Genomic DNA, 22781 nt, shown 5'->3' on the forward strand with positions numbered 1-22781 from the left:
GGGCGAGCAAAGAAGAATAAAGTTTGACACACAGTTTCTGTTTCTGGTTTCATGTCATTCCTCTTATGTTTAATTTGTTTGTGAAATATTGATCACCTGGACGGTCGAGAGGAGAAACGTCTGATTCTGTGGTGGAGACGCGTGAAACATTGCAAGAGGCCGCGAGTCGCGACACACTGATTTCTTTGAGGGGGTCACAAGTGTGGGGTTTTCACCTTAAAGATAAAGCCCCGCTATATTACCAGACCAACTCCAATGACCACAGATGACAGACTCGAGCTCGTAGTTTTACTTGTCACAAGGAGAGAGTTGAGCTGTGCCTTCGCACGTCTCCAAAACACTCTGGCTCCATTCTCCCCCGACAGTCCTTTTATTGAAACAAGTGGTTACACAAAACAGGATGAGGTCTCTAATCAGTGATGAGCTTCATGACCTTGAGTCCTGTGTGGTGTGGGTGTGGGTGAGTTATGTGGGGAGACCTGAAACAAAACATTGTTCCTGTGTCTGCTTATTAACCAGATGTGACCCTGGAACCTTTTGCTCTCAGGGTGACCGGTATAGAATAAACAACACAGCAATAATATGATTGTAATTATTAATCTTCTTCTAATAATTACAACCCCAAGGAGTAAACAATAATTCATAGGGCGTACATTCTTTAATACAAATTGAAAACACATGCTCTAAAACCTAACAACAAGCCAAAAAGATTTAGAGCCACTTGTTAAATCTTTCATTAAAATGAGAAAAGGGTTAACACTTGCAAATCTGTCTAATAAGGACCGAACAATAGGCTTTTTTACATTCTGTAGTAGAGCCCATACATTTACTTAATAATGTAGCATGAATGACTTTTATTTGTAAGAGGGCTATAGATGTAGACAGTGTTGTATTGATTGCTTTATTTATATAAAGTATGTGAGTACCGGACCTGTTGCTACATGAAATGTTATGACGCACATCTCTGAGTTTTTAACGGATTTACCGGTGTTGACTTTGATCTTTTTTTTGCGTGGAGAAGAGGAGGAGAAGAAGAAGAAGAAGAAGAAGAAGAAGAAGAAGAAGAAGAAGAAGAAGAAGAAGAAGAAGAAGAAGAAGAAGAAGAAGAAGAAGAAGAAGAAGAAGGGGGGGGGGGGGCAGAGGAGGAGGAAGAGGAGGTGAAAGTCTGAATAAGCAGCTCCTCCCGCTTCCTGGAGCTGCCTGCAGAGCGGACAGCGGCAGCAGAAAAGCACCAAGCAGCAGGAAGCAGCAGGTCCTTATTTGGATTGAAGTCCCGGTGAGTGATCCAGAGACTTTCACCCCGGAGTGGCTCCAGTGAACATGCTCTCCCCGGGACTCTGCGTGTCTCTGCTGGCCGTGTGCTGCGCCCTGTGGCCGGCTGCGGTCCGGGCGGCGTCCTGCGAGTCGGTGAGGATCCCGCTGTGCCGGTCCATGCCGTGGAACATGACCAAGATGCCGAACCACCTCCACCACAGCACGCAGGACAACGCGGTGCTGGCCATCGAGCAGTACGAGGGGCTGCTGGGTGAGCTGCGGTCCGCTAGTGGTCCCATCGAGTCTTTAATGGACTTTAATTAACCGACTAAAACTCAAGTTTCACCAGTCAACCTCAGTGTTGCACTTTATGAGCGCGGAGCATCCACATCACGTTGTGTTTTATGAGTATTATTATTTTATACATGCACAAAGTGCAGCCTGACGTTTATATTTAAGACTTTTTAAAGGCTATTTTACAACTTTGTTGGCCTATGTGAAATAAAGTACTTAATTCCTTAAACAAGAACGTTTTTGATACATAAGTTACAAATAATATTGTTTTAGAGGTGTATTTAGCCCATGGTTAAAAGAAAAGACGGAAACAATTTGACTATTAATTGATTATCACTATTTTTTCATTAAAATATATTAGAAAAAGATATTCGGTGCAATTTTGAATATGTCCAGTTAGCATTTTCAGACCTTATTTGAGAAAATGATGAATTGATTAATCAAAAAATACTCTAGATTATAGATTATTCAACAATACAACTAATAGTTAGTTGCAACACATTAACTAATTAAATAATCTAAATGTAGACTGACTGAGACAAACATTAGTCCAGTAGGACTAATACATATCATCCTAAACAGCAAAAAAAAGAAAACACCAAATATTCTTCTCAAATGTTTGCTGTTTTTCTCTGTTTTATATCACCGTAAACTAAATATCAAGTCATTTCACAGCATTATATCTGGCTCAGGACATTGTGAGGGGTGTATTTCACTGTTCTGACGTTTTGGGGCAAAACAAGTTAATCAACAATATTATCAACGGATTAATCGGTCATAAAAATAATCATCAACCTGACTTTGATTACGGTTTCATTTGGAGTGAAAGAGTAAGAAAGGGTGACGCTCATGAAAGGAAAGGGAGCGAGAACGAGGGGATGAAAGTAAGAATAAAGAAGCGGCAGGACAGAAAAGACGGAGAGCAGCAGAGACAGATTTAGTTTTTTATAATCATCAATGGGAATATGAGAGAAAACATGAGGCAATCAGTTCCTCCATGTTGACAGTAGTTTGTGGCGCTAAACTCAACAACTGAGACATCCTGAAGCCGATGTGACCTGCAATTACCAGCACTGCTAACTCATGGGGAAGTTATCACATCGTGTAAAGAGATAAAGGAGGACTGAATATGAGTTTACACTTGATTACAATTCCTCCCCTGCACTGCGGAGGTTGGTTTATGGCGTTTCTGCCGCCAACACTCGTCGACTTCTTGCTTCTTCGATGTACATTTTTGTTTGTACGCCCTCTGACGTTTCGGAGAGTAATGCAATGAACAGCACGTTGGGCATAAGCGCCACGTTGCCACATGTATGTATCAACAAACACACTCTCTTCTGAACACATGGACACCATGCAGTGCAGCTATTTTCTCCTCCTATACAGTAACTTTTGTTTTAGTTACACCTGTAACCACACCCCACAGTGATGTCACATGTCCTAGAATACATATTTACGTCACTGTGACAAGGTGAGAATTTACACCACCGGAGGTCAGTAAAAACAGATTGGTTACGCTTTAAGTCTGCTGAACCGGCCTAACCCATCACTGCACACTTTAAATATTGCTTTTTTTATATGACAGTTTATTGCTGCAAACACAGAAATTGCAGAGACAAAACCCAGGAGAGATAAAAACAAAACTACCACTTTATTTATCATTTACGTGACCTAAACCTCGTTACAGTGACCAGTCGCTTCAAACTGATCCAACTGGCAGCTGCTTGTTCTTCTTCTCCTGTTTAATATCTGCAGGAGGACTAAACCGGTTTGCAGAGCTGGATCTCGTCTGACTGAGTGATAGGAAACCTTAAACCACCAGTTCATGGAAACATTTTTTGTGGAAATCATCATTTTGATTTCCTTCACTCAAGAAGGGGAAAGAAATTGGCTCCTGATGCAACAGTCCGTGATTAAAAAAACGCCTAATTTTTGAAGAGAGACAGCCTACTCTTAGTTTCTGGTATGACTTAAGATCCAAGACCACAAATCCATCACACAGGCGTTCATGAAATTGCTTCCAGGCAGAATGTTGAAGAAATGGCTAAAAAAACTCCTTGAACATGAGAATAATTGTCCACAAATTAAGTTTTCTTTTTGGCATGTCTCAGCATCTACACACACATTAATGGACTCGCACTGTGACTGTGAGAAGGGTTGAATACTGGGAATGAATAATCCAGTATTTCCCAAGTTTTTTTGCCATAATCTGTTCAGAATATCTGTGGTATTCTGGGATTTTTAGCATGTGTGTGCTGATGTGTTATTTTTCTATATTCCGCTTGGGTTGTTTACTCAAACTAATGTATAATTTCAAACTGTTTTAATCTACTGTAGGTCTTTCGAAACGTACATGTCACTGATTGTTAGTAATATGTATACCTTAGGTATTATCAGACACATTACATCATTTTCAAAGTTGATAAATCTGCTGAAGAATTTCTCACACAGTCATCAAGTCTATAAACATAGTTTCCCAGAGCAAGAAGTGATGTCATCAAATTTCTTATCTTGACCAAAACCTGAAGGATTACAATCACTAAAAGTGGGAAATTATCACATTTGAGAAGCTGCAACCATCCCATATATATTCTCTATATTTAGTTTGAAAAATACTGAAATGATTAATACTGTCAAGTTCTTGTTGATTGAATAATCAATTAATCGAATTATCATTGGAGCTCTAATGTGCATCCTTTTCTATTTTCACAATGTCATATGCAGGTCGTCTATTAAATAAAAGTGTGACGTTTTATGTATAAACCTGAGCTTTTTGGATCTCACGCTGCATTACAAAAAGTATAATGCCGTTTGGATGAATAAGACATTACAGAAAATAACACCATGAGTGGGTCAAAACGACACACTGAGGTATTGTGTTTAAGTGTGTCCTGGAAAATAAAAAAGCTTTTTACTTTTCAAAATGGCAGTTTACATTTCAGCTGTGTGACAAGTGCTAAAACTGTAAACATAAATATACAGGCTTTCTAGTTACATCATAAATGCATGTCCAAGAGCAAGGCTCCTGCTCCTGTTACCATCAAATACAGAAATAGCTGCATTTCCCTCCATGTCCCTGAAGCACTAATATCCTCATACTTTCTCATGTTAGCACCTGGACATCAAACTGATAAGTGGATATGCGAGAGAAAAAACATCAAATGTAATGTTGGCATTGTGCCACAGAAACATGTGGATAACTTTTAACTTTAATTTATTGCCATATAATCCAATGAATAGAAAGATAAACAACAGAACATTTTCATAACTTTAGTTATAGTCGGATTCATTATTTGCATTTTTTGTATTTTGTTTTTTTACATGGATGTATTGAGGTGAAAATGCTTTTCTCAATGTACAGCAGAGCTGACAAATATCATTGTCAATATCATACCTTCACACTTCCTCATGCCTTCATCTCATTATCACAATCGGTCCTCCTCCTTTTTCAAGTCCATTCACAACTGCGTCAAACTAAAAGATAAAAAAAGGGACCAAATTGTTATTCGTGTAGTTTCTCTTTATAACCTGCCAATTAAATACAAATACTTTTTTATTTTATTTTTACTCACTTTGATCTACATTTGTATGCCCTCTGCACTCACCACCGTCATACGCACACAGTTCACTTTGTGTGAGATTTCAAGGTTCCCTTCAGAGCCGAAACGGCTCATGTTTTTTGGGCAGCATAACCGCTGGAAAAGAAAATGTTATCAGAACTGCAAAAACAAAGTAAAGTACGATCTTAAAATAGGACAGAGTTTGAGAAAAAAAGTTCTGAATAGAAGTTTGGGAGGCTATGATTTGTTATGAAACCAGACTACTACGAGTCTGCGGCTATGCATGAGGCTGTACTTCGACACGGCTATGCTTTTAGCTAAATGCTAACATAAATAATAACTGCACTCTGTCTATGTCGCTATCATGGCAAATGCACGTTTGAGGGTAGAATCAAGAGTTTAACAGGTTGAATATGACCTCCAGTAAAACTCAAGTGCTGGAAGTTGTGTCTTCTTGTTCTCTTCTGTTGAGCTGAGGTTGTTTTACTGTCTTATTGGTCAATGTCATAAAGGGTTGGTCCCGCTACACTGCTGCCAAACCTTTGCTTTATGGTTTACTTCAGTCCAAGAGGTAATAAAATAAACGTGGCTTGATGCCGCTGATCGTTAGATACAAACTGGCCTGAGAGTTAAAAGTTCCCCCAAATTATGAAAATAATTCATCCAGTGGCATATTACCACTTATGGTGGCTTTATGCCCCTCATGCTATTGCACACTTAAAATGTTGAGTAAATTAGTTAATTTATGCAAAATAATCTGAAACATATGTGAAGCATTAAATTCAGTCACATTTCAAAAGTTCAAACGACTTGAACTTGTGGACCTTTTTCCGTAATTTTTTCCTCTACGCACCAGCTGATGCGTGATGTCACAACTTCTTGTGTGTTTTTGTTAAGTTGAGCTCCATCTGTAAACTATGTATTGTTTACACAAAATATATATTTTACAGTGTACCATATATCTACAGTTTCACATTCTTTATCTGGTTGTCTGTCTCTGTAGAAAGCGTATATATATAATAATATTCATATTTTTTCATCAACTACATTGATGGCATTTTTTAACAGGGTTATAAAGCTAATGTAGAATTGGGATTTGACCTAAACTGTATGTCTAAAGGTGTGACAGTCAAATGGTCAAACAAGCACCTGAAACCCACTTTCCCATCTTTAAAAAGTCAGAGTTGGACTCTTTGAATTGGCCACATATTCTTATTAAAAACGTTATTATTTAGGGTTTTCTGCTGTAGATAATTAGTTTGGGAACCATCTTTGCTTCTCATTGCCGCTTGTTTTTAGACATGTATTACGAATATTACCACCGCTTTGGTCCCGACTAAAATATCTCAACAAGTATTCGAATGATAGCCATGACTTTTTGTACAGCTAACCTTACTAACTAGGGATTTCAAAGCCCCACGAATCCTAAATACAGCCCCATGGAGCTGCTAGTTTGATTGTATACTCTTGTTCCTGAGTATCCCACAATTATAATTGAACGATATTCTTTTGAAGCATTTCATGGTTTTTATTTATGAAGATAATATTGTGTTGCATGTACTTCGTATTCTGTTTCTCTTTGCCCAAACTTCTGTTTATAATTAACTATATTTAATTTTTAGTTCTTGTGGTTTTCTTTTCATGCCATTGCTTTCCATTTTGGACAACATACACTTTCCTATGTCCACTTTTGGTGTGATTTTCTTTTCTTTTTTACCCTGTAAGTAACATTTCAAATATCTCTGTGCATTTCGTGTAGATATTTAAATTCCAGATGCAGTAATTAAATGTTTGTGTTTGTCTTTGACCAGAACTTATTGTATAATGGAAAAAATAGTGGCCACAATCATCTGTGTTCTGTACTGAGTTTCAGCGTTGGGGAATCCACCCATTTTAAAATATCCGTAACTGTAAATAATAATCAAATTTAAATGCAAACCTCATTGGCTGCCATTATTTTTCATGATGCACACACGTCTGTCTTCAATAAGTACACTCATGTATTGATTGAAGTTAGAGCTCAGCTGAGGTCGGAGGGGTGGAGACAGGAAGTGGAAAGGCAATCGGCTTTAACCAGAAAAATGTCCTAATGAAAGACCTGCTGGCCCAAAGGCAGGAAGAAGTTTAGGGTCACAAGTTCAAAGTATTTCTGTGACTCCATTGTGGAGCAGTGCAGCCAAACCTCAGTCTTGTAATAAAAAACACATATTCCTCCTCAACCCACGCTCTTTGAAATATTGGTTCTCACTAATACCATACAGGATGATTTGGCTTGTCCGCATAGGAGAACCCTTTTCGGTTTGAGACAGAACATTTTCTAAAGGTTCCACCTGCAACCATTCTGAGGGCTCTACATATAACACAACGCAACAGTTATACCTAGTGCCGTCTGTGAAAGGTTCAATCCAGAACCCTTTATGAGAGGTCCTATAAAGAAATCCTCCGGGGGGTAATGGTTTCCGCCAGAAGCCTCGATGAGAGGTTCTATCCAGAAAAAAAACACCCAAAGGGTTCTCTCAAGAAATATATTATAGGCCAAGCGTGTCAACTATACCCAGAAGTTAATAGTTTTGGGGATATAGGGGACTGCACTTACAACGTCCATCACCCGTAACCTGGTTTTACTTTTACAAGGTAGGCTGTGGTCATCGAAACCTGGTTTAGGGGTCCTTAGGTTTTGAGAGGGCAGCTCCAGGGTAACACTCATGGTTCCGATCACAAATTCCCATGCTTACAACCATCCTTAAAGAACCTTTTCTTCTAAAAAGCCTCCTTTGGATGAAAATGTCTCTTAATTGAATCCATCATCGAAACCTGGTTTAGGGGTCCTTAGGTTTTGAGAGGGCAGCTCCAGGGTAACACTCATGGTTCCGATCACAAATTCCCATGCTTACAACCATCCTTAAAGAACCTTTTCTTCTAAAAAGCCTCCTTTGGATGAAAATGTCTCTTAATTGAATCCATCGTCTTATGAAAAACTATTTATCAAAAAATAAAAAAGAAGCATATGGTTCTGGTAAAACTTTCAAATGTCAGTCAATGAGTAATGTCTCAATTATTAAAAAAAGGTGAAAAGGAAAATGCTGATGCTAAAGTATCATTATCGTATATATTATCCTCCACAATAAGTTTTTTTTAAAATCTTTTTTTAACTGGCTCAACTGTACAAAGGATATCGTCACTGATTAATTGAACACTTGTGATAACACACCTGTCTGTGTTTTCCTGCCTCTTCAGGAACTGGCTGCAGTCCGGACTTGCTCTTCTTCCTGTGCGCCATGTACGCTCCCATCTGCACCATCGACTTCCAGCACGAACCCATCAAACCCTGTAAAGCGGTGTGCGAGCGGGCAAAGTTAGGCTGTGAGCCGGTGATGAAGCGTTACAACCACAGCTGGCCCGACAGCCTGGCCTGCAGCGAGCTGCCGCTGTACGACCGCGGAGTCTGCATCTCACCTGAGGCCATCGTCAAGGCAGAGGGACCAGGTACCTTTTATCATTCTTATGACTGAGATCGGTCTCGGAGAGCAGCTGAGGTCTCATTTGTGGCAAAACCATGTGACTGATTTGAACGAGAGATAGTATAATAGCAAAAAGCAAGTCAAAGAGCAAACGTAGACAAAGGAAATATAACTTGATCTAAAGTTATATAGTTACTATAGTCTATAGTAAGGATTATTTCACTCTATAAAACATGGTCCATCAGGAAGCAGCTGAGTTTCTATCAATGTTTTCTATCATGTTTCTACTCTCAGCAGAACAGATAGTGTGAGTCATTTCCCCGCCGACTTCACTCCCACTGATTTTCTCAAAGAGGTCCTTGATACAAGCGGCCCACTCGTTTTACAATCAATAAAACCTTCACTGTCCTCTGCTTCTTTAAACAGTCCCTCGACCAGCAGGTTCGACCTCCATAATGATACGCCCACGCATCTCGGAGCGGCCCTGGCTCGGCAGGGTTTTGGGATTTTCCCTCGATGGGATTTGTTGATTTTCTGAGGTTCAGCCAGGGTGGATCGGCTCAATTAGTTTTCGGTGGCCGGTCTCCAGTCTGAAAGTTGCCGTTACCCAGTTTTTCTCTGGTTGGAACAGAAATCAAAAGGAAGCCACAGTTTGCCTGTTTGTTTCCATTCATTGCTAACTTGGTGTTGCATTCAAGGACGCTGTGACACAGACACAGAGTGCTCTGTTCGAGAATCTAACACAATACAAAGTGATCTTTCACCTGATGAGAACAGGTGATGAGTAGACTACGAGTCTTCTGGCCGTACTTGTATTTTCATACAAACTCCTTCTGGAGCTCAGAGCTCACCGTCGTGTATCCACAATCTACATTTCCCGGTCGCTACATACAGGTGATCCCCACACGGGAAGATTGAAACTTGTATGGAATTCACCAAAGCATCCACGCTGCACCAATCCACCTGTCGAACCAAAACCCTGAGACACTCAAACTCAGCAACTCGGCCCCAAACCCTGAGGAGAAACTTTCTTTAACAGCTAAATTACCCGTTTGTTTGTTCCGACGCTTTCCTTTCACGGCTGTAATGAACACTGCAGCCTCTAGGGGACCCTACAGAGGGACTTCAGAGTGTATGGTTGAAATCGCAAAGTGAATTTCTCATTCACTCATGCACACGATATCTGTCTTTATGTAGATCCATACCACCAGGACCCAGCCAGGTGTAACCCAGGTGAGCCTGACCTTTGCCCTTCTCTTTGCTCAAGTTTGATTGCTTTCCTAAAAGTAAGCTTGGTTGCAAAAGCCAGTTGGTTGTTGGACCCGTTATAATAAATAACGTTCTTGGGGGAATATACCGCCTCAGAATCTCTGTTTCTAAAGAGATGATCTTTTCTGGGTTTGGTCCTCCCACAGAATCCAGTCCAGACTTTCCAATGGACTCCAACAACCTCCACTGCAGAGGACCAATTGGAGGTAACCTTTGTGTTTACCTGTCTCTTATGGCCCAATCCCAATGTACACACTCAGGGATTCACGGACTTTGAGTCTCGTTCTTTCAAAGTGCGACAGGGCTTGGGGCCGTCCCGCTGTTGAATTGTAAAAGTGCTTGGGGGGGGCTCTCACAGAAATGTTGGGCCCTTTTTAAGCACACGTTCTGCAAGTCTGCATTTCTGCACAATTCGTAGCATTGTGACTTTAAACACGTCAGCAGACGTAAAACAAATAAATAAAAGAGGATACCACATGGGTGTTTAGCCAGGCATCGTAAAGAGTTTCACACTTAGTTCATTCATCAAACGTGTATTTTAATTTTGCTTATTGACGGTGTTTTGTCAAAACAAGTGTTTCCCAATTTTACTCTCGTTTTGTAAAGCAAGAGCTTGGAAGACGGTCAAATCAGTTGGTATAAAAACGTACAAATGAAACCCCTCAGCTGTACATAAGGTGTTTGGATGTCATCACGGTAACGTGATATGTTGCCCCAAAGTGCTGTGCTGTTCAAATATATAACATTTCAAGCCCTTGCAGGCTCTCACACGCAACCATTCACCATGTGACGCCAGTAAGCCCCTGAAGGGGTTTAAGGCCTTCGAGGGGGAAAAGTCCACATTAACGTTTTTGCTGAGAGTTAAATGAGAAGATTGACTCTCATCACTGTACGTTAAATATGAAGCTAAAGCAAGCAGCCGATTGGCTGCTATTAGCTCAGCATAAAGACTGGGAACAGAGGAACAACTATTTAGCATTCCTACCATATGGCGTGAATGCAAAGTGTCAAGTCCAGTTTGCAGATGTGTTCTTTTTAAATGGTATGATCAATCACTTTCTTCTTGTTTTTTTGTGTATGTCTGTAGATCACTGTAGGTGTAAGATAGTCAAGATGGGTTTGAAAAACTACCAGAGGAACAACTACAACTATGGTGAGTCATCTCAGAGAGAAGAATCAGTATTCAGTGTGATGACGTCACCCGTTGCTTTTTAGACTGCCGTTTTGAAGCCTCGACTCCATCTTGGTTTACGCATATCACCATCCTGGGTTTTTTTGCAATCAATGAACAGAAATGATCATATTTATGAGGGATGTAGAGATACTGTATACAGCTCTGGAAGGGGAGAGATCTGTCAATCACAAAGTAGTCCTGCCGAAAGCATACATATATACTGTCTGCATGCAACTTAAACTTAAAGTTGTTGCTACTTTTTCAAATCAAACCTTTACGGTTTCACCGTGAGAATGCAATCCGTGCACCACACCTGGAAGTCAATCATCTCTTCTCAATGCTACATGTGAGACATCAACGTCACCACAGATCTATCCAACAAGTCTGAATGCTCTTTACTCCACTAGCTGCTGCTCGCTGAGGTTCATTCCAGGACCACAAAACTCTTCAGCGGATTCTTCCTCTCTGATTCGTTTTTCCTCTTTAATAGCTCACTTTCAAAATATTCAGATATAATGGAAATATTGTGGTGCTGAGGCTATTTGGTTACTTAGATTAAATAAGAAACACTGAACCTAAAGGCCCTGAAAGGCTTTACCAGATGATTACAGTGCACAGGCATGATTTAACAAATCCAAGCGAGATTTCCATGTGCACTTCTTGAGCTCGCTAATGCCTCTTTGGCCAAAGAATCCATCTGGGGAAGATTTTAGGTTTTCTTTCCAGAACAAGAGCTCACTTACAAAATATTCAGATATGATGAAAACGGAGGAGTTTATTGAAGAATGGTGGCAAGTTGGAGTGCACAACAAGGTGGTCTTTTCAGTGTGAATGCTGGCATGCTCACTTCACACTGCAATTGATTTGACTATTGACTCCAACCTGCTACACCACACACGCTGTTACTGGTTGTGCAGTTTTCTCCTCCATCTCTGCGTCTTCCACCTCTTCTTCTAGTTTCTTAGTGCCATACTTGTGATGCTGTCTCTGTTCTTGTTTGCTTTACAAATACATGTGCATGAGCTTACTTTGACCAGCATTGATACATGTATGGGCATGGAAATAAATACAAATATATACAAAATAGAAGCGACAAGTTTTTTTTATTGGGTGCATCTTAAATGCATCAACAGACTGAGCCCGTCTAAAAGCCTGTCTTAATTTGCCGCTCTGTTACTCCTGACGCTTTTGTTGTGCTTTCCTCAATATATATATATACAGGACTGTCTCAGAAAATTAGAATATTGTGATAAAGTTCTTTATTTTCTGTAATGCAATTTAAAAAACAAAAATGTCATGCATTCTGGATTCATTACAAATCAACTGAAATATTGCAAGCCTTTTATTCTTTTAATATTGCTGATTATGGCTTACAGCTTAAGAAAACTCAAATATCCTATCTCTAAATATTAGAATATCATGAAAAAGTATACTAGTAGGGTATTAAACAAATCACTTGAATCGTCTAATTAACTCGAAACACCTGGAAACACATTTTCAAATGTTTGATTTTGTTTTGCTGTTATAAATCTTTTTTTTAACTTGGTCTGAGGAAATATTCAAATTTTATGAGATAGGATTTTAGAGTTTTCTTAAGCTGTAAGCCATAATCAGCAATATTAAAAATAAAAACTTGCAATATTCAGTTGATTTGTAATATAGAAAATAAAGAACTTTATCACAATATTCTAATTTTCTGAGACAGTCCTGTATATATATTATATACACATACTCAAATTACTAATAGAGCCTTTTCTAGAAAGAACCATGCAGGTTTACCTGGTTCTCCTGCAGTGGGCTGCTGCCGTGGGGCATCCTGGGTGGTTGTATCCATTACCCAGAAAACAGCAGGTACCACAAAGTGATAGAGAGACAGTGGGGTAGACAGAGAGGAGGGCCTCCAGGTTAATGGGGTCTCATATTGGGTTGTTGGACCCGAGGCAGGATGACTAAAAAAGAGTTATAGAGTTGAGGACGACTAGAAAAACACAAGAGGTTGATAATGGAGAGGTCAAGTCCAATGCTTAGTCTAGTGAGTCCAAATAAACGGGTCATTGGCCCACGTTTGGCTACAACTGCAGTCGTGTTGGCCCAAAACTACGGAAGCTTCCAGTTCACGCAAACTTTGACCTCCATACCGCCATCGCTGTCCTTAGAACCAGCCGTCTTTTCAGCACCAGGGACAGCGGCCGGTCTTCATGGTGATGATGATAAGAAATACAACCCAAACTATTGGTTTGTTCGATGGATAACAGGTTTCAAGTAGAGGCTGTTTTTAAATATATACTGGAAGAAAATGATCGGAATATTTAGTTTCTTCACTTATTTTGATTCATTAATTTGCCCCAGAGAGATGTGGGCAGCGACGCAGACGTCTGGAACAAGACCAGGGCACATTTGAATAATCACTTGTGGTTTTATACTTCAATCCAATAATTTGATCCAAAGCTTTACACTCCAGTGTCCAACGTGTCCACGTCAGCTGACGACCTTCTCCTTCAGTGATCAGAGCCCGGGTGAGGGAGGTGAGGAACCGCGGCATGGAGCCCACGGCGGTGGTGGACGTGAAGCAGGTGCTCAAGTCTTCTCTCGTCAACATTCCCAAGGAGACGCAGACGCTCTACTACTCTTCCTCCTGCCTGTGTCCTCCTCTGTCTCCTGGGGAGGAGTATCTCATTATGGGCTACGAGAACGAGGAGACGTCCAGGTATGAGTTGGAAAGCATAATAAAAGTATTGTGATGGGCGTCATGGTTTCCTCCAGGGAATGTGTTTTATATCTTTAAACTTCGACTCGATGCAGCTCCTGAGGCAATGTGTGGTTATCAAACTAAGTCGCAGTGCAGTCGCCCCTCATCTGGCTAATTGTCTCGTCATTTTTTGCTGCACTGATTAATTGTAGCGATGCTAGAATTAGTCTAATAACATTGGAATCATTTCTTCTGATGTGAGCTGGGGTCAGCTCCACCGCCAAATCCTGTGGGTAGCCCTACATAAACCTCACTGTTTGTGGTTGCAGGTTGCTCCTGATTGACGGCTCCATTGCGCAAAGGTGGAAGGAAAAAATGGGCAGGAAGATCAAGGTGCGATTCAAATAGACACAGACAGTTTCTGAGAAGCGTCTCCTATTATTACCTTCGCATTGAAAATGCGGAAGGTTATGTTTTGATCGCCGTGTATTTATTTATTTATTTATTTATTTGTATACGTGTTACTCGCATAACACAAAAAGTATTAAACCGAATCACATGAAATTTGGTGGGATGATTGGTTATTATCCGGGGACCATTTGATTAGATTTTGGGATCGATCGGGTGAAATGTCAAGGTCAAGGTCATGAAACGGTCAACATCTTCTTTTTACCATAGCACGGTCAATTGTTATCCAATTGGGATGCAACTAATGCCAAAATGTTCATAATTCAATGCCCAATCTTGTGATATGCGAAGGTATGCGCTCTACCGAGTGCCCATTCTAGTTTTTACATGTGAACACAGGCGGAGGCTTTATAAGTTGACTCTGAGTTTCATTGAACTGACCTGTTTTCCATGCAGCCTGTTGCACCGTCTTACCGACGGTCTGCTTGGAGCTATTCGGTATAAAGTTGCACAGCGTGACACTCCTAGTTCCACCATTTCTACATCTGGTAACAGCTCGCAACTAAAATGTGCAACCAACTCATGGAGATAACATTAGCTTAATTACCTAGCTAGCTACAGCTGATGCAGCAAGAAATGAGAGGGTGCTTTTCTCCACCTCTGTCTGCAACGAAGGAACCATTGTTTCCAAAGCAATAAGCATGGGAAGTTCCAGAAGGGACGGTTTGATGTACAAAGTCGCTCAAATGTTTTAATTCCATAAATAAATATCTAACTATAGGTACAGTTGCTGACATCCTTAAGATCACCAGAGCAACAATAACGGATTGTTAATGTGTATGTGTGGAGTAACAGATCATTAATTTCACTTCCTGTCTGTTCTTCCAGAGATGGGATCAGATCCTGCAGGGAAAAGGCCGAGCAGCTCAGCGCCGGAGTCGCCACTGAGATCTGACTGTGTGTTTGTGTGTGTGTGTGTGTGTGTAGATATTGCACTATAACAGGCTGTTGTAGCTGAATGTAGTTCATCTCTTCATCTATCAGACTTTGGAGTCAGATTTTTGTCTTTTAATTTCTTTGCACAAACATTAATTGGTATGTGTGTGTGTGTGTGTTTGTGTGTGTGTGTACACCTAAAGCACTCAAAGACAAGAGGGGTGGGTGGAGCTTCAAAGCTGTCGTACTAAACCCTACGCAAAGTCATACATTATGTACATGACACTTTTTTTTCAAATTTATTTTCCATGTTGGCCACACAGTCCCTCTCCATAGTCACACTTTTTAGATGTTGGCCGTGTTACCATGGCGATGTGACGGAGGACAATAAAAGCCATTTGGAACTGGACATTTTGGACTATGATAGATCTGTAACCGTGACCTTAACATTAGTGAACTCTGCAAAAAAGGAAAGTATAATACCACTTTTTTTTAGCGGGCAACGAGACCAACGGAAACTACATCAACCAGGAACAAACAACGAGACCAACAGAAACCACAACAACCAGGAACAAGCAACAAGTCCAACAGAAACTACAGCAACCAGGAACAAGCAACGAGACCAACGGAAACTACGGCAACCAGGAACAAGCAACAAGTCCAACAGAAACTACAGCAACCAAGAACAAGCAACGAGACCAACGGAAACTACGGCAACCAGGAACAAGCAACGAGACCAACGGAAACCACAGCAACAAGCAACAAGACCAACGGAAACTACGGCAACAAGGAACAAGCAACGAGACCAACGGAAACCACAGCAACAAGCAACAAGACCAACGGAAACTACGGCAACAAGGAACAAGCAACGAGACCAACGGAAACCACAGCAACAAGCAACGAGACCAAAGAAAACTACGGCAACCTGAAACAAGCAACAAGACCCATGGAAGCCACAGCAACCAGGAACAGGCAACAAGCCCTACGGCAACCTGGACCAAGCAACCAGGGCAACAGCAGCAGCAGCAGGGAGCGGGCAGATGGAAAGTGTTTGTGGTTGATCCTCTGGTCTCAATGTGTACAAGTTGTTGGACAGGACATCTACACTCAGTGGCCACTTTATTAGGTTCACCTATACAATCTAATGCAATTAAATACAACAGCTTAGGTGCATGTTACATACGTGATGGGGCACAATATTTCAAACACCTTTGAATAGCTAAACCTTTGAAACCAACATACAGAATTGAACATAGAAATGCAGGTGTACTTAAGTGGCCACTGAGTGCATGCACTGTCGGGAGAGAGTTGAGTGTGCCACTGGACTTTTGTTACCTGTTTGTTTTTCGATCAATTATAAAGTTAGTACATTTATAATGAACACACATTCCTGTCGCTGTTCTAGGGATTCGACCTCATTTAAAGGTTGCAATCTTTTAATGGTTTTTCAAATGTAAAGAGCTGTGGCGTAAGTTACCAAATGCTGAGTCAACGTTAGCTGAGCTAAATTTGAAAACAACGAAGGGTTTGTTTGTGTGATATAATGGCTTTCAGTCCCCCTTGGAAAGGGCTGTGTGGCACAATGCTTTAACTACATTCAATTGATCTTTAAATGAAAAATATCAATTCACAAAAGAAGGGAAACAATAAAATGTTACATGGAAAATAGCAAAAGGTTTGTGAAGCATCTTTGAACTTGATGTTATTTTGAAATGGCACACTTCCATTCAATCACATTCAGATTGGTTTGTTGAGTTCCACTAATCGTTTATTCGCTCTCACTAAACTCAGCACCATCTTTTAGGATCAATGTGAATGCGTCCGGATGCCTATTGATCAATCACAGAACTGATCTTTTCAGTTTTAACTAGAACGGGCACTCGGTAGAGCGCATACCTTCGCATATCACAAGATTGGGCATTGAATTATGAACATTTTGGCATTAGTTGCATGCCAATTGGATAAAAATTGACCGTGCTATGGTAAAAAGAAGATTTTGACCTTTCCATGACCTTGACCTTTGACCCGATTGATCCCAAAATCTAAACAAATGGCCCCCAGATAATAAGCAATCATCCCACCAAATTTCATGCGATTCAAGAATATTTTGACCTTTTCATAACCTTTGACCCGATCGATCCCAAAATCTAATCAAATGGCCCCTGGATAATAACCAATCATCCCACCAAATTTCATGCAATTCGGTTTAAAACTTATTTTGTTTTGCGAATAACACGCATACAAATAAATAAATAAATACACGGCGATGCGAAGGTAATAATAATGTCTTGAGGTTGATTAGGTCATGTGACACACAGCGTCACGTTTTGAGGGGAAGTGAATAAGAGCATGTTAAATCCCTGACTGAGACACACTGTTTAATGGATGTGATGCAGGGGAGGTGGAAAGGGTACAGTCACATTATACTTCCCACCTATGAATACTCGCTCTAAACTATTTCTATTCCTGTTCAAGCCGTCTCCGGCAGTTCGGAGTCCACCTTTTGTCCATCTTTGATTGTTCGGCCAGCCAATAAAAACAGCGATGCATATGGAGACGTTATTATTCTAGTGTCGGACATCACATCCCCCACACCACAAACTCGACATTCATAACCGGTATAGAGCCGTACCGTCATGTCAGAAGACTAACGTGACCGTACCTCAACATTATGATATCTATCATGTTATTGATGCTGCTTGCAATGAATTATTATTGGCATGCGTTGAGTAAATATGCAAACATGGCACCTTCTCCAACAATTTACTAAGCTTGCCGTGTCTTTGTGCAAGAGTCATTCCAGGAACTACGATAATGATCTCCTTTGGAGTAAAAAGTGCAACAACCCTTCCACATCTCTGCACAAGGGGAGTGTGGGTAGTCCGAGGATCGAGCTCTGAGAACTCTGACGTGGGGAAGAAACCAAGATTCATAATAAAAACCAGAAAGGTGACTTCGTAGTGGTGAAAAAGGCCTCACAGTCTGGAATGGCTGCTGTCTGAACACAGGCTCTGATAAACAGAGCGCGCTCTCTAGTCACACAGCAACACACCAAACACTACACTTCTTTTATCAGTAAACTATACTCCGATATGTTGAACTCTGATCTCTTCACAACTGTTTGAACCAATAAAAAATGAATTTTAAACGACGTGTTCTGTTGGTGTTTGTGTCTGGAGGGTTTTATTGTCACACCCAGCTGAGTTTCATCTTCCTTTACCACAGGACGGTGGCCGTGAAAAGCATCCATCACAAACTTGTCTTCAAAAGCAAAACTTCAAACTGGATCACTGATGCGTGGACTTTATCCGAGGAGGTCACTGGTGGCTGAAACGGGGCTGTCAGGCTGTGAAACGGCACGCTGCTGAGGCCCGATCAGACTGCAGATGCCCCAGAAACAACCAATGTGCTCATTATCTTTACTTAAGTTTGTTTTAATTCGTCGGAAAGACATTATATTATACAGAAAAGGCATCAAACTAGAAGAGGACGGGAGTTGACCCTTCAGACCTCCAGTGTTTCTTACTGATGGGAGTAAAGTGTGTTGAACAAAACAGAGCAGCAACATTAAACACAGCTAGTGTGTGTGTGTGTGTGTGTGTGTGTGTGTGTGTGTGTGTGTGTGTGTGTGTGTGTGTGTGTGTGTGTGTGTGTGTGTGTGTGCATGTGTGTGTGTGTGTGTGTGTGTGTGTGTGTGTAGGCGTGCTTCCAGTAGTTCCTGCCTACTAATTTCCAGCAGTGTTTTCTCAGCTGCAGTTTCCATGAGAGGGAAGAGTAAATGTTTTCGTGGATTTACTGCTATTCCACCTCCTTATCCTCCTCCACTCTTCTCCTCTCCTCTCCTCCATGTTGACTTCAGCTGACTGCCTGGCTGAAAACACACCTGGTGTTGGTATAAAGTGTTGTCTGTTCCTCTGGTGTGAGTGGCTCTATTCATTTTCTCGAGCGCTGACACAGCAAACAGTCACACACGGAATATGTTCATGACTGACCTCGTTGAAAGCGGTTAAAGCTGCGTGAAATGATTTTTCAACACTAGAGGGCAGAAAGTCCACAAAAACAAACAGCTGGAAAGCACGAAGATACCGGTTGACTGAAAACACATGAACCGAACATAAATAAAGAAGTAGAGAAGCACGTTCATCCCTTTGCAGTTTACTTTTCCGTTTACTGGTTGAGTGTTTATCCCACGTTTGCTTTGGCTCGGGTTCGGACCGGTATTCTGTGGTGCGTTCGCCCATTTGGTCCAATATGTACTGGCAGTTTGGTCTATTATTAACTGGTATTTCAGCCCAGGTTTGGTCCAATCTTTGGTAACCCAAGTACGGTCCAATGTTCTGAGGTTTGGTCTGGTACATACTGTGTTAGCCCTGGTCTGGTATTATGTGGTGTTTTAACCCTGGTTTGTCCGATAGGTTCTTGTGCTTTCGCCTCGGTTATGAACTGGTGTCTTAGCCCACTCGGTACAATATTCTTGTTGTGTTTTAGCTCTGGTTTGGCCCAGTACACACTGGTGTGTTAGGTCTGGTTTGGTCCAGTACACACTGGTCTGTTAGCTCTGGTTTGGTCCAGTACACACTGGTGTGTTAGGTCTGGTTTGGTCCAGTACACACTGGTCTTTTAGCTCTGGTTCGCTCGTCTAACATTTAGGATTTATTTATTTAGGATGTTTTATCCCAGGTTTTGTCCAAAATGTCAAGTGCTTTTTGTGGTCAGATATTCAGGGTTTTTTTAGCTCACATGGTCCAATATTGTTGTGGGCGTTAGACCTATAATGCTGCTTTGAGCCTATATTCACTGAAGTTTCATCCCTTTTTTGGTCTTCTGCCCTTTTGGTGTTTTATCCCTGGTTCAGTCCATTATTACCTTCGCATTGAAAATGCGGAAGGTTATGTTTTGATCGGCGTGTATTTATTTATTTATTTATTTGTATGCGTGGTCCTCGCATAACAAAAGAAGTTTTAAACCGAATCGCATGAAATTTGGTGGGATGATTGGTTATTATCCGGGGACCATTTGATTATATTTTGGGATCAATCGGGTCAAAGGTCAAGGTCATGAAAAGGTCAAAATCTTCTTTTTACCATAGCACGGTCGATTTATATCCAATTGGCATGCAACTAATGCCAAAATGTACATAATTCAATGCCCAATCTTGTGATATGCGAAGGTTTGCGCTCTACCGAGTGCCCATTCTAGTTACAGATTGTTTTAGCACCGTTTGGATATGAACCGTTAAGAGTTAGGTATTTATCTGACGGTATCCAGAGGAGCATCAAATGCAAAGTGTTAACTTAACATCTGTTAATCAGAGTACAGCGTCTTAGGAAATGCTGCTGTCCAACTCAAACAAGCAATAACCAAAACTATCCAACACACATCTGTGTGACACACACACACACACACACACACACGCAGTAAAACCAGGTTGGTTCCCACAATACCTCGGCCAGTGTTTGTCCAACTTGCTGCTCCATTTCACATCATGAAACAATAGCATGCACACACAGTAAGTGGTTCCAGTGGTTTATGGAGCAGTGCTACGTCAATGCTGACCTCCAACTGCCCGCAAAACACAGAGAGGGTGAGAAGGCGGGTGAGAGAGAGAGAGATATACAGAAATGTCCTCCTGGTCCAAATATACTCAGAAGTGGAAAGTACCTTTGGTCATTTGGATAATTACAGTACGAGATAAAAAAATTTTAACTAGCGATATTCTACCTCCACTTTGTGAGGCTTTCTACTTTTTACTCCTATAAATTCGTCATTTTATCAAAACTCCTGAAATCTGAAACTGTGTAATTTAGCACACAATGATCTCTCCCAACTGAATAAGGGTGGAGTAAAAATGAAGAACTTTTTGTGTTTTGAATACTTTTGTTTAGTTCTTACAAAAAATCGGAATCCATAAATATGGAGTTCATTCAAATATGAATGTGATGAACTTTTCATCTTGCACCAGTATCATTTTAACTTCTCCAACATGTCGTTTTGTTTTATGGCCAAATACCTGCAGTATGTGCATCTTATGGCCAAGCACAAAAGTAAATGCAATATATTCATGCATGACCAAGCAAGCAGTTACCTCTTTGTTTGTGTTATTTCCTCCGTGTTTCCTGACAAACGTTTAGTGCGATGTGTTGTGTTGTTTTTCCCTGACCAACTGTCTGAAACCTGTGTCCGTTTAATGAGGGCATGAGATCAGGAGAGTAGAGAGTCATCGCTTCTCGGCCCATCTGGTCCACATCTCATTGAGTGAATTACGTTATGGTGACCTCAGCCCGTCTTGTGACTCTCATTGAGTCACAAGACGGGCTGAGGTCACCATAACCGCAAAAAAAACATCCAAAACAGAGACAAGACACGAACAGCTGACAGTCGTTTCTCCCTTTAAAAAAAGAAAAACATCATACAACTAGAACGGGCACTCGGTAGAGCGCATACCTTCGCATATCACAAGATTGGGCATTGAATTATGAAAATTTTGGCATTAGTTGCATGCCAATTGGACAAAAATTTATCGTGCTATGGTTAAAAAAAGATTTGACCTTTCCATGACCTTGACCTTGACCTTTGACCCAATTGATCCCAAAATCTAATCAAATGGTCCCCGGATAATAACCAATCATCCCACCAAATTCCATGTGATGCAAGAAGATTTGACCTGTTCATGACCTTTGACCTTGACCTTTGACCCGATCGATCCCAAAATCTAATCAACTGGTCCCCGGATAATAAACAATTATCCCACCAAATTTCATGCGATTCGGTTCAATACTTTTTGCGTTCTGCGAAAGATTTTGACCTGTTCATGACCTTTGACCTTTGACCCGATCGATCCCAAAATCTAATCAACTGGTCCCCGGATAATAAACAATCATCCCACCAAATTTCATGCGATTCGGTTCAATACTTTTTGAGTTCTGCGAAAGATTTTGACCTGTTCATGACCTTTGACCTTTGACCCGATCGATCCCAAAATCTAATCAACTGGTCCCCGGATAATAAACAATCATCCCACCAAATTTCATGCGATTCGGTTCAATACTTTTTGAGATTTGCGAATAACACGCATACAAATAAATAAATAAATAAATAAATACACGGCGATCAAAACATAACCTTCCGGCATTTTCAATGCGAAGGTAACTAGAATGGGCACTCGGTAGAGCGCATACCTTCGCATATCACAAGATTGGGCATTGAATTATGAACATGTTGGCATTAGTTGCATGCCAATTGGACAAAAATGTATCGTGCTATGGTAAAAAAAAGATGTTGACCTGTCCATGACCTTGACCTTTGACCCGATTGATCCCAAAATCTAATCAAATGGTCCCCGGATAATAACCAATCATCCCACCAAATTTCATGCGATTGAAGAAGATTTTGACCTGTTCATGACCTTTGACCTTGAACTTTGACCCGATCGATCCCAAAATCTAATCAACTGGTCCCCGGATAATAACCAATGATCCCACCAAATGTCATGCGATTCGGTTCAATACTTTTTGAGTTTTGCGAATAACACGCATACAAATAAATAAATAAATACACGGCGATCAAAACATAACCTTCCGCATTTTCAATGCGAAGGTAATAACAATTCTATCTTGGACTTTGTTTCTGTGCTAAATTTTCACACACACACATTTGACGTATTATAAATTCTGTTTGATAAACCAGTGCTAAAGGTTTTCTGACCACCCTGCTGCTGGTTTGATCTCTATCCAACC

The 22781-nt window shown here is 40.8% G+C and overlaps 1 protein-coding gene across 5 annotated transcripts; it reads left to right on the forward strand.

Moving 5' to 3' along the window:
* Positions 1 to 1226: 1226 nt before the first annotated feature.
* Positions 1227 to 18957, forward strand: frzb (frizzled related protein). 5 transcript variants are annotated; one of them, XM_056427922.1, is made up of 9 exons: positions 1227 to 1525; positions 8346 to 8594; positions 9767 to 9802; positions 9985 to 10044; positions 10926 to 10991; positions 13515 to 13719; positions 14031 to 14094; positions 14998 to 15066; positions 18271 to 18957. In XM_056427922.1, exons 1-8 carry the CDS (start codon positions 1321 to 1323, stop codon positions 15055 to 15057), a joined length of 945 nt encoding a protein of 314 aa, XP_056283897.1. In that variant the 5' UTR covers positions 1227 to 1320; the 3' UTR covers positions 15058 to 15066; positions 18271 to 18957. The 5 variants fall into 5 exon arrangements, with proteins under 5 accessions (XP_056283897.1, XP_056283881.1, XP_056283889.1 ...); XM_056427906.1 differs by lacking the exon at positions 18271 to 18957 and adding an exon at positions 15249 to 18193; XM_056427914.1 differs by lacking the exon at positions 18271 to 18957 and adding an exon at positions 15542 to 18193.
* The last annotated feature ends 3824 nt before the right edge of the window (positions 18958 to 22781 follow it).

The sequence above is a fragment of the Pseudoliparis swirei genome, chromosome 2 (genome assembly GCF_029220125.1).
Source record: "Pseudoliparis swirei isolate HS2019 ecotype Mariana Trench chromosome 2, NWPU_hadal_v1, whole genome shotgun sequence".
Classification (NCBI taxonomy): domain Eukaryota; kingdom Metazoa; phylum Chordata; class Actinopteri; order Perciformes; family Liparidae; genus Pseudoliparis; species Pseudoliparis swirei.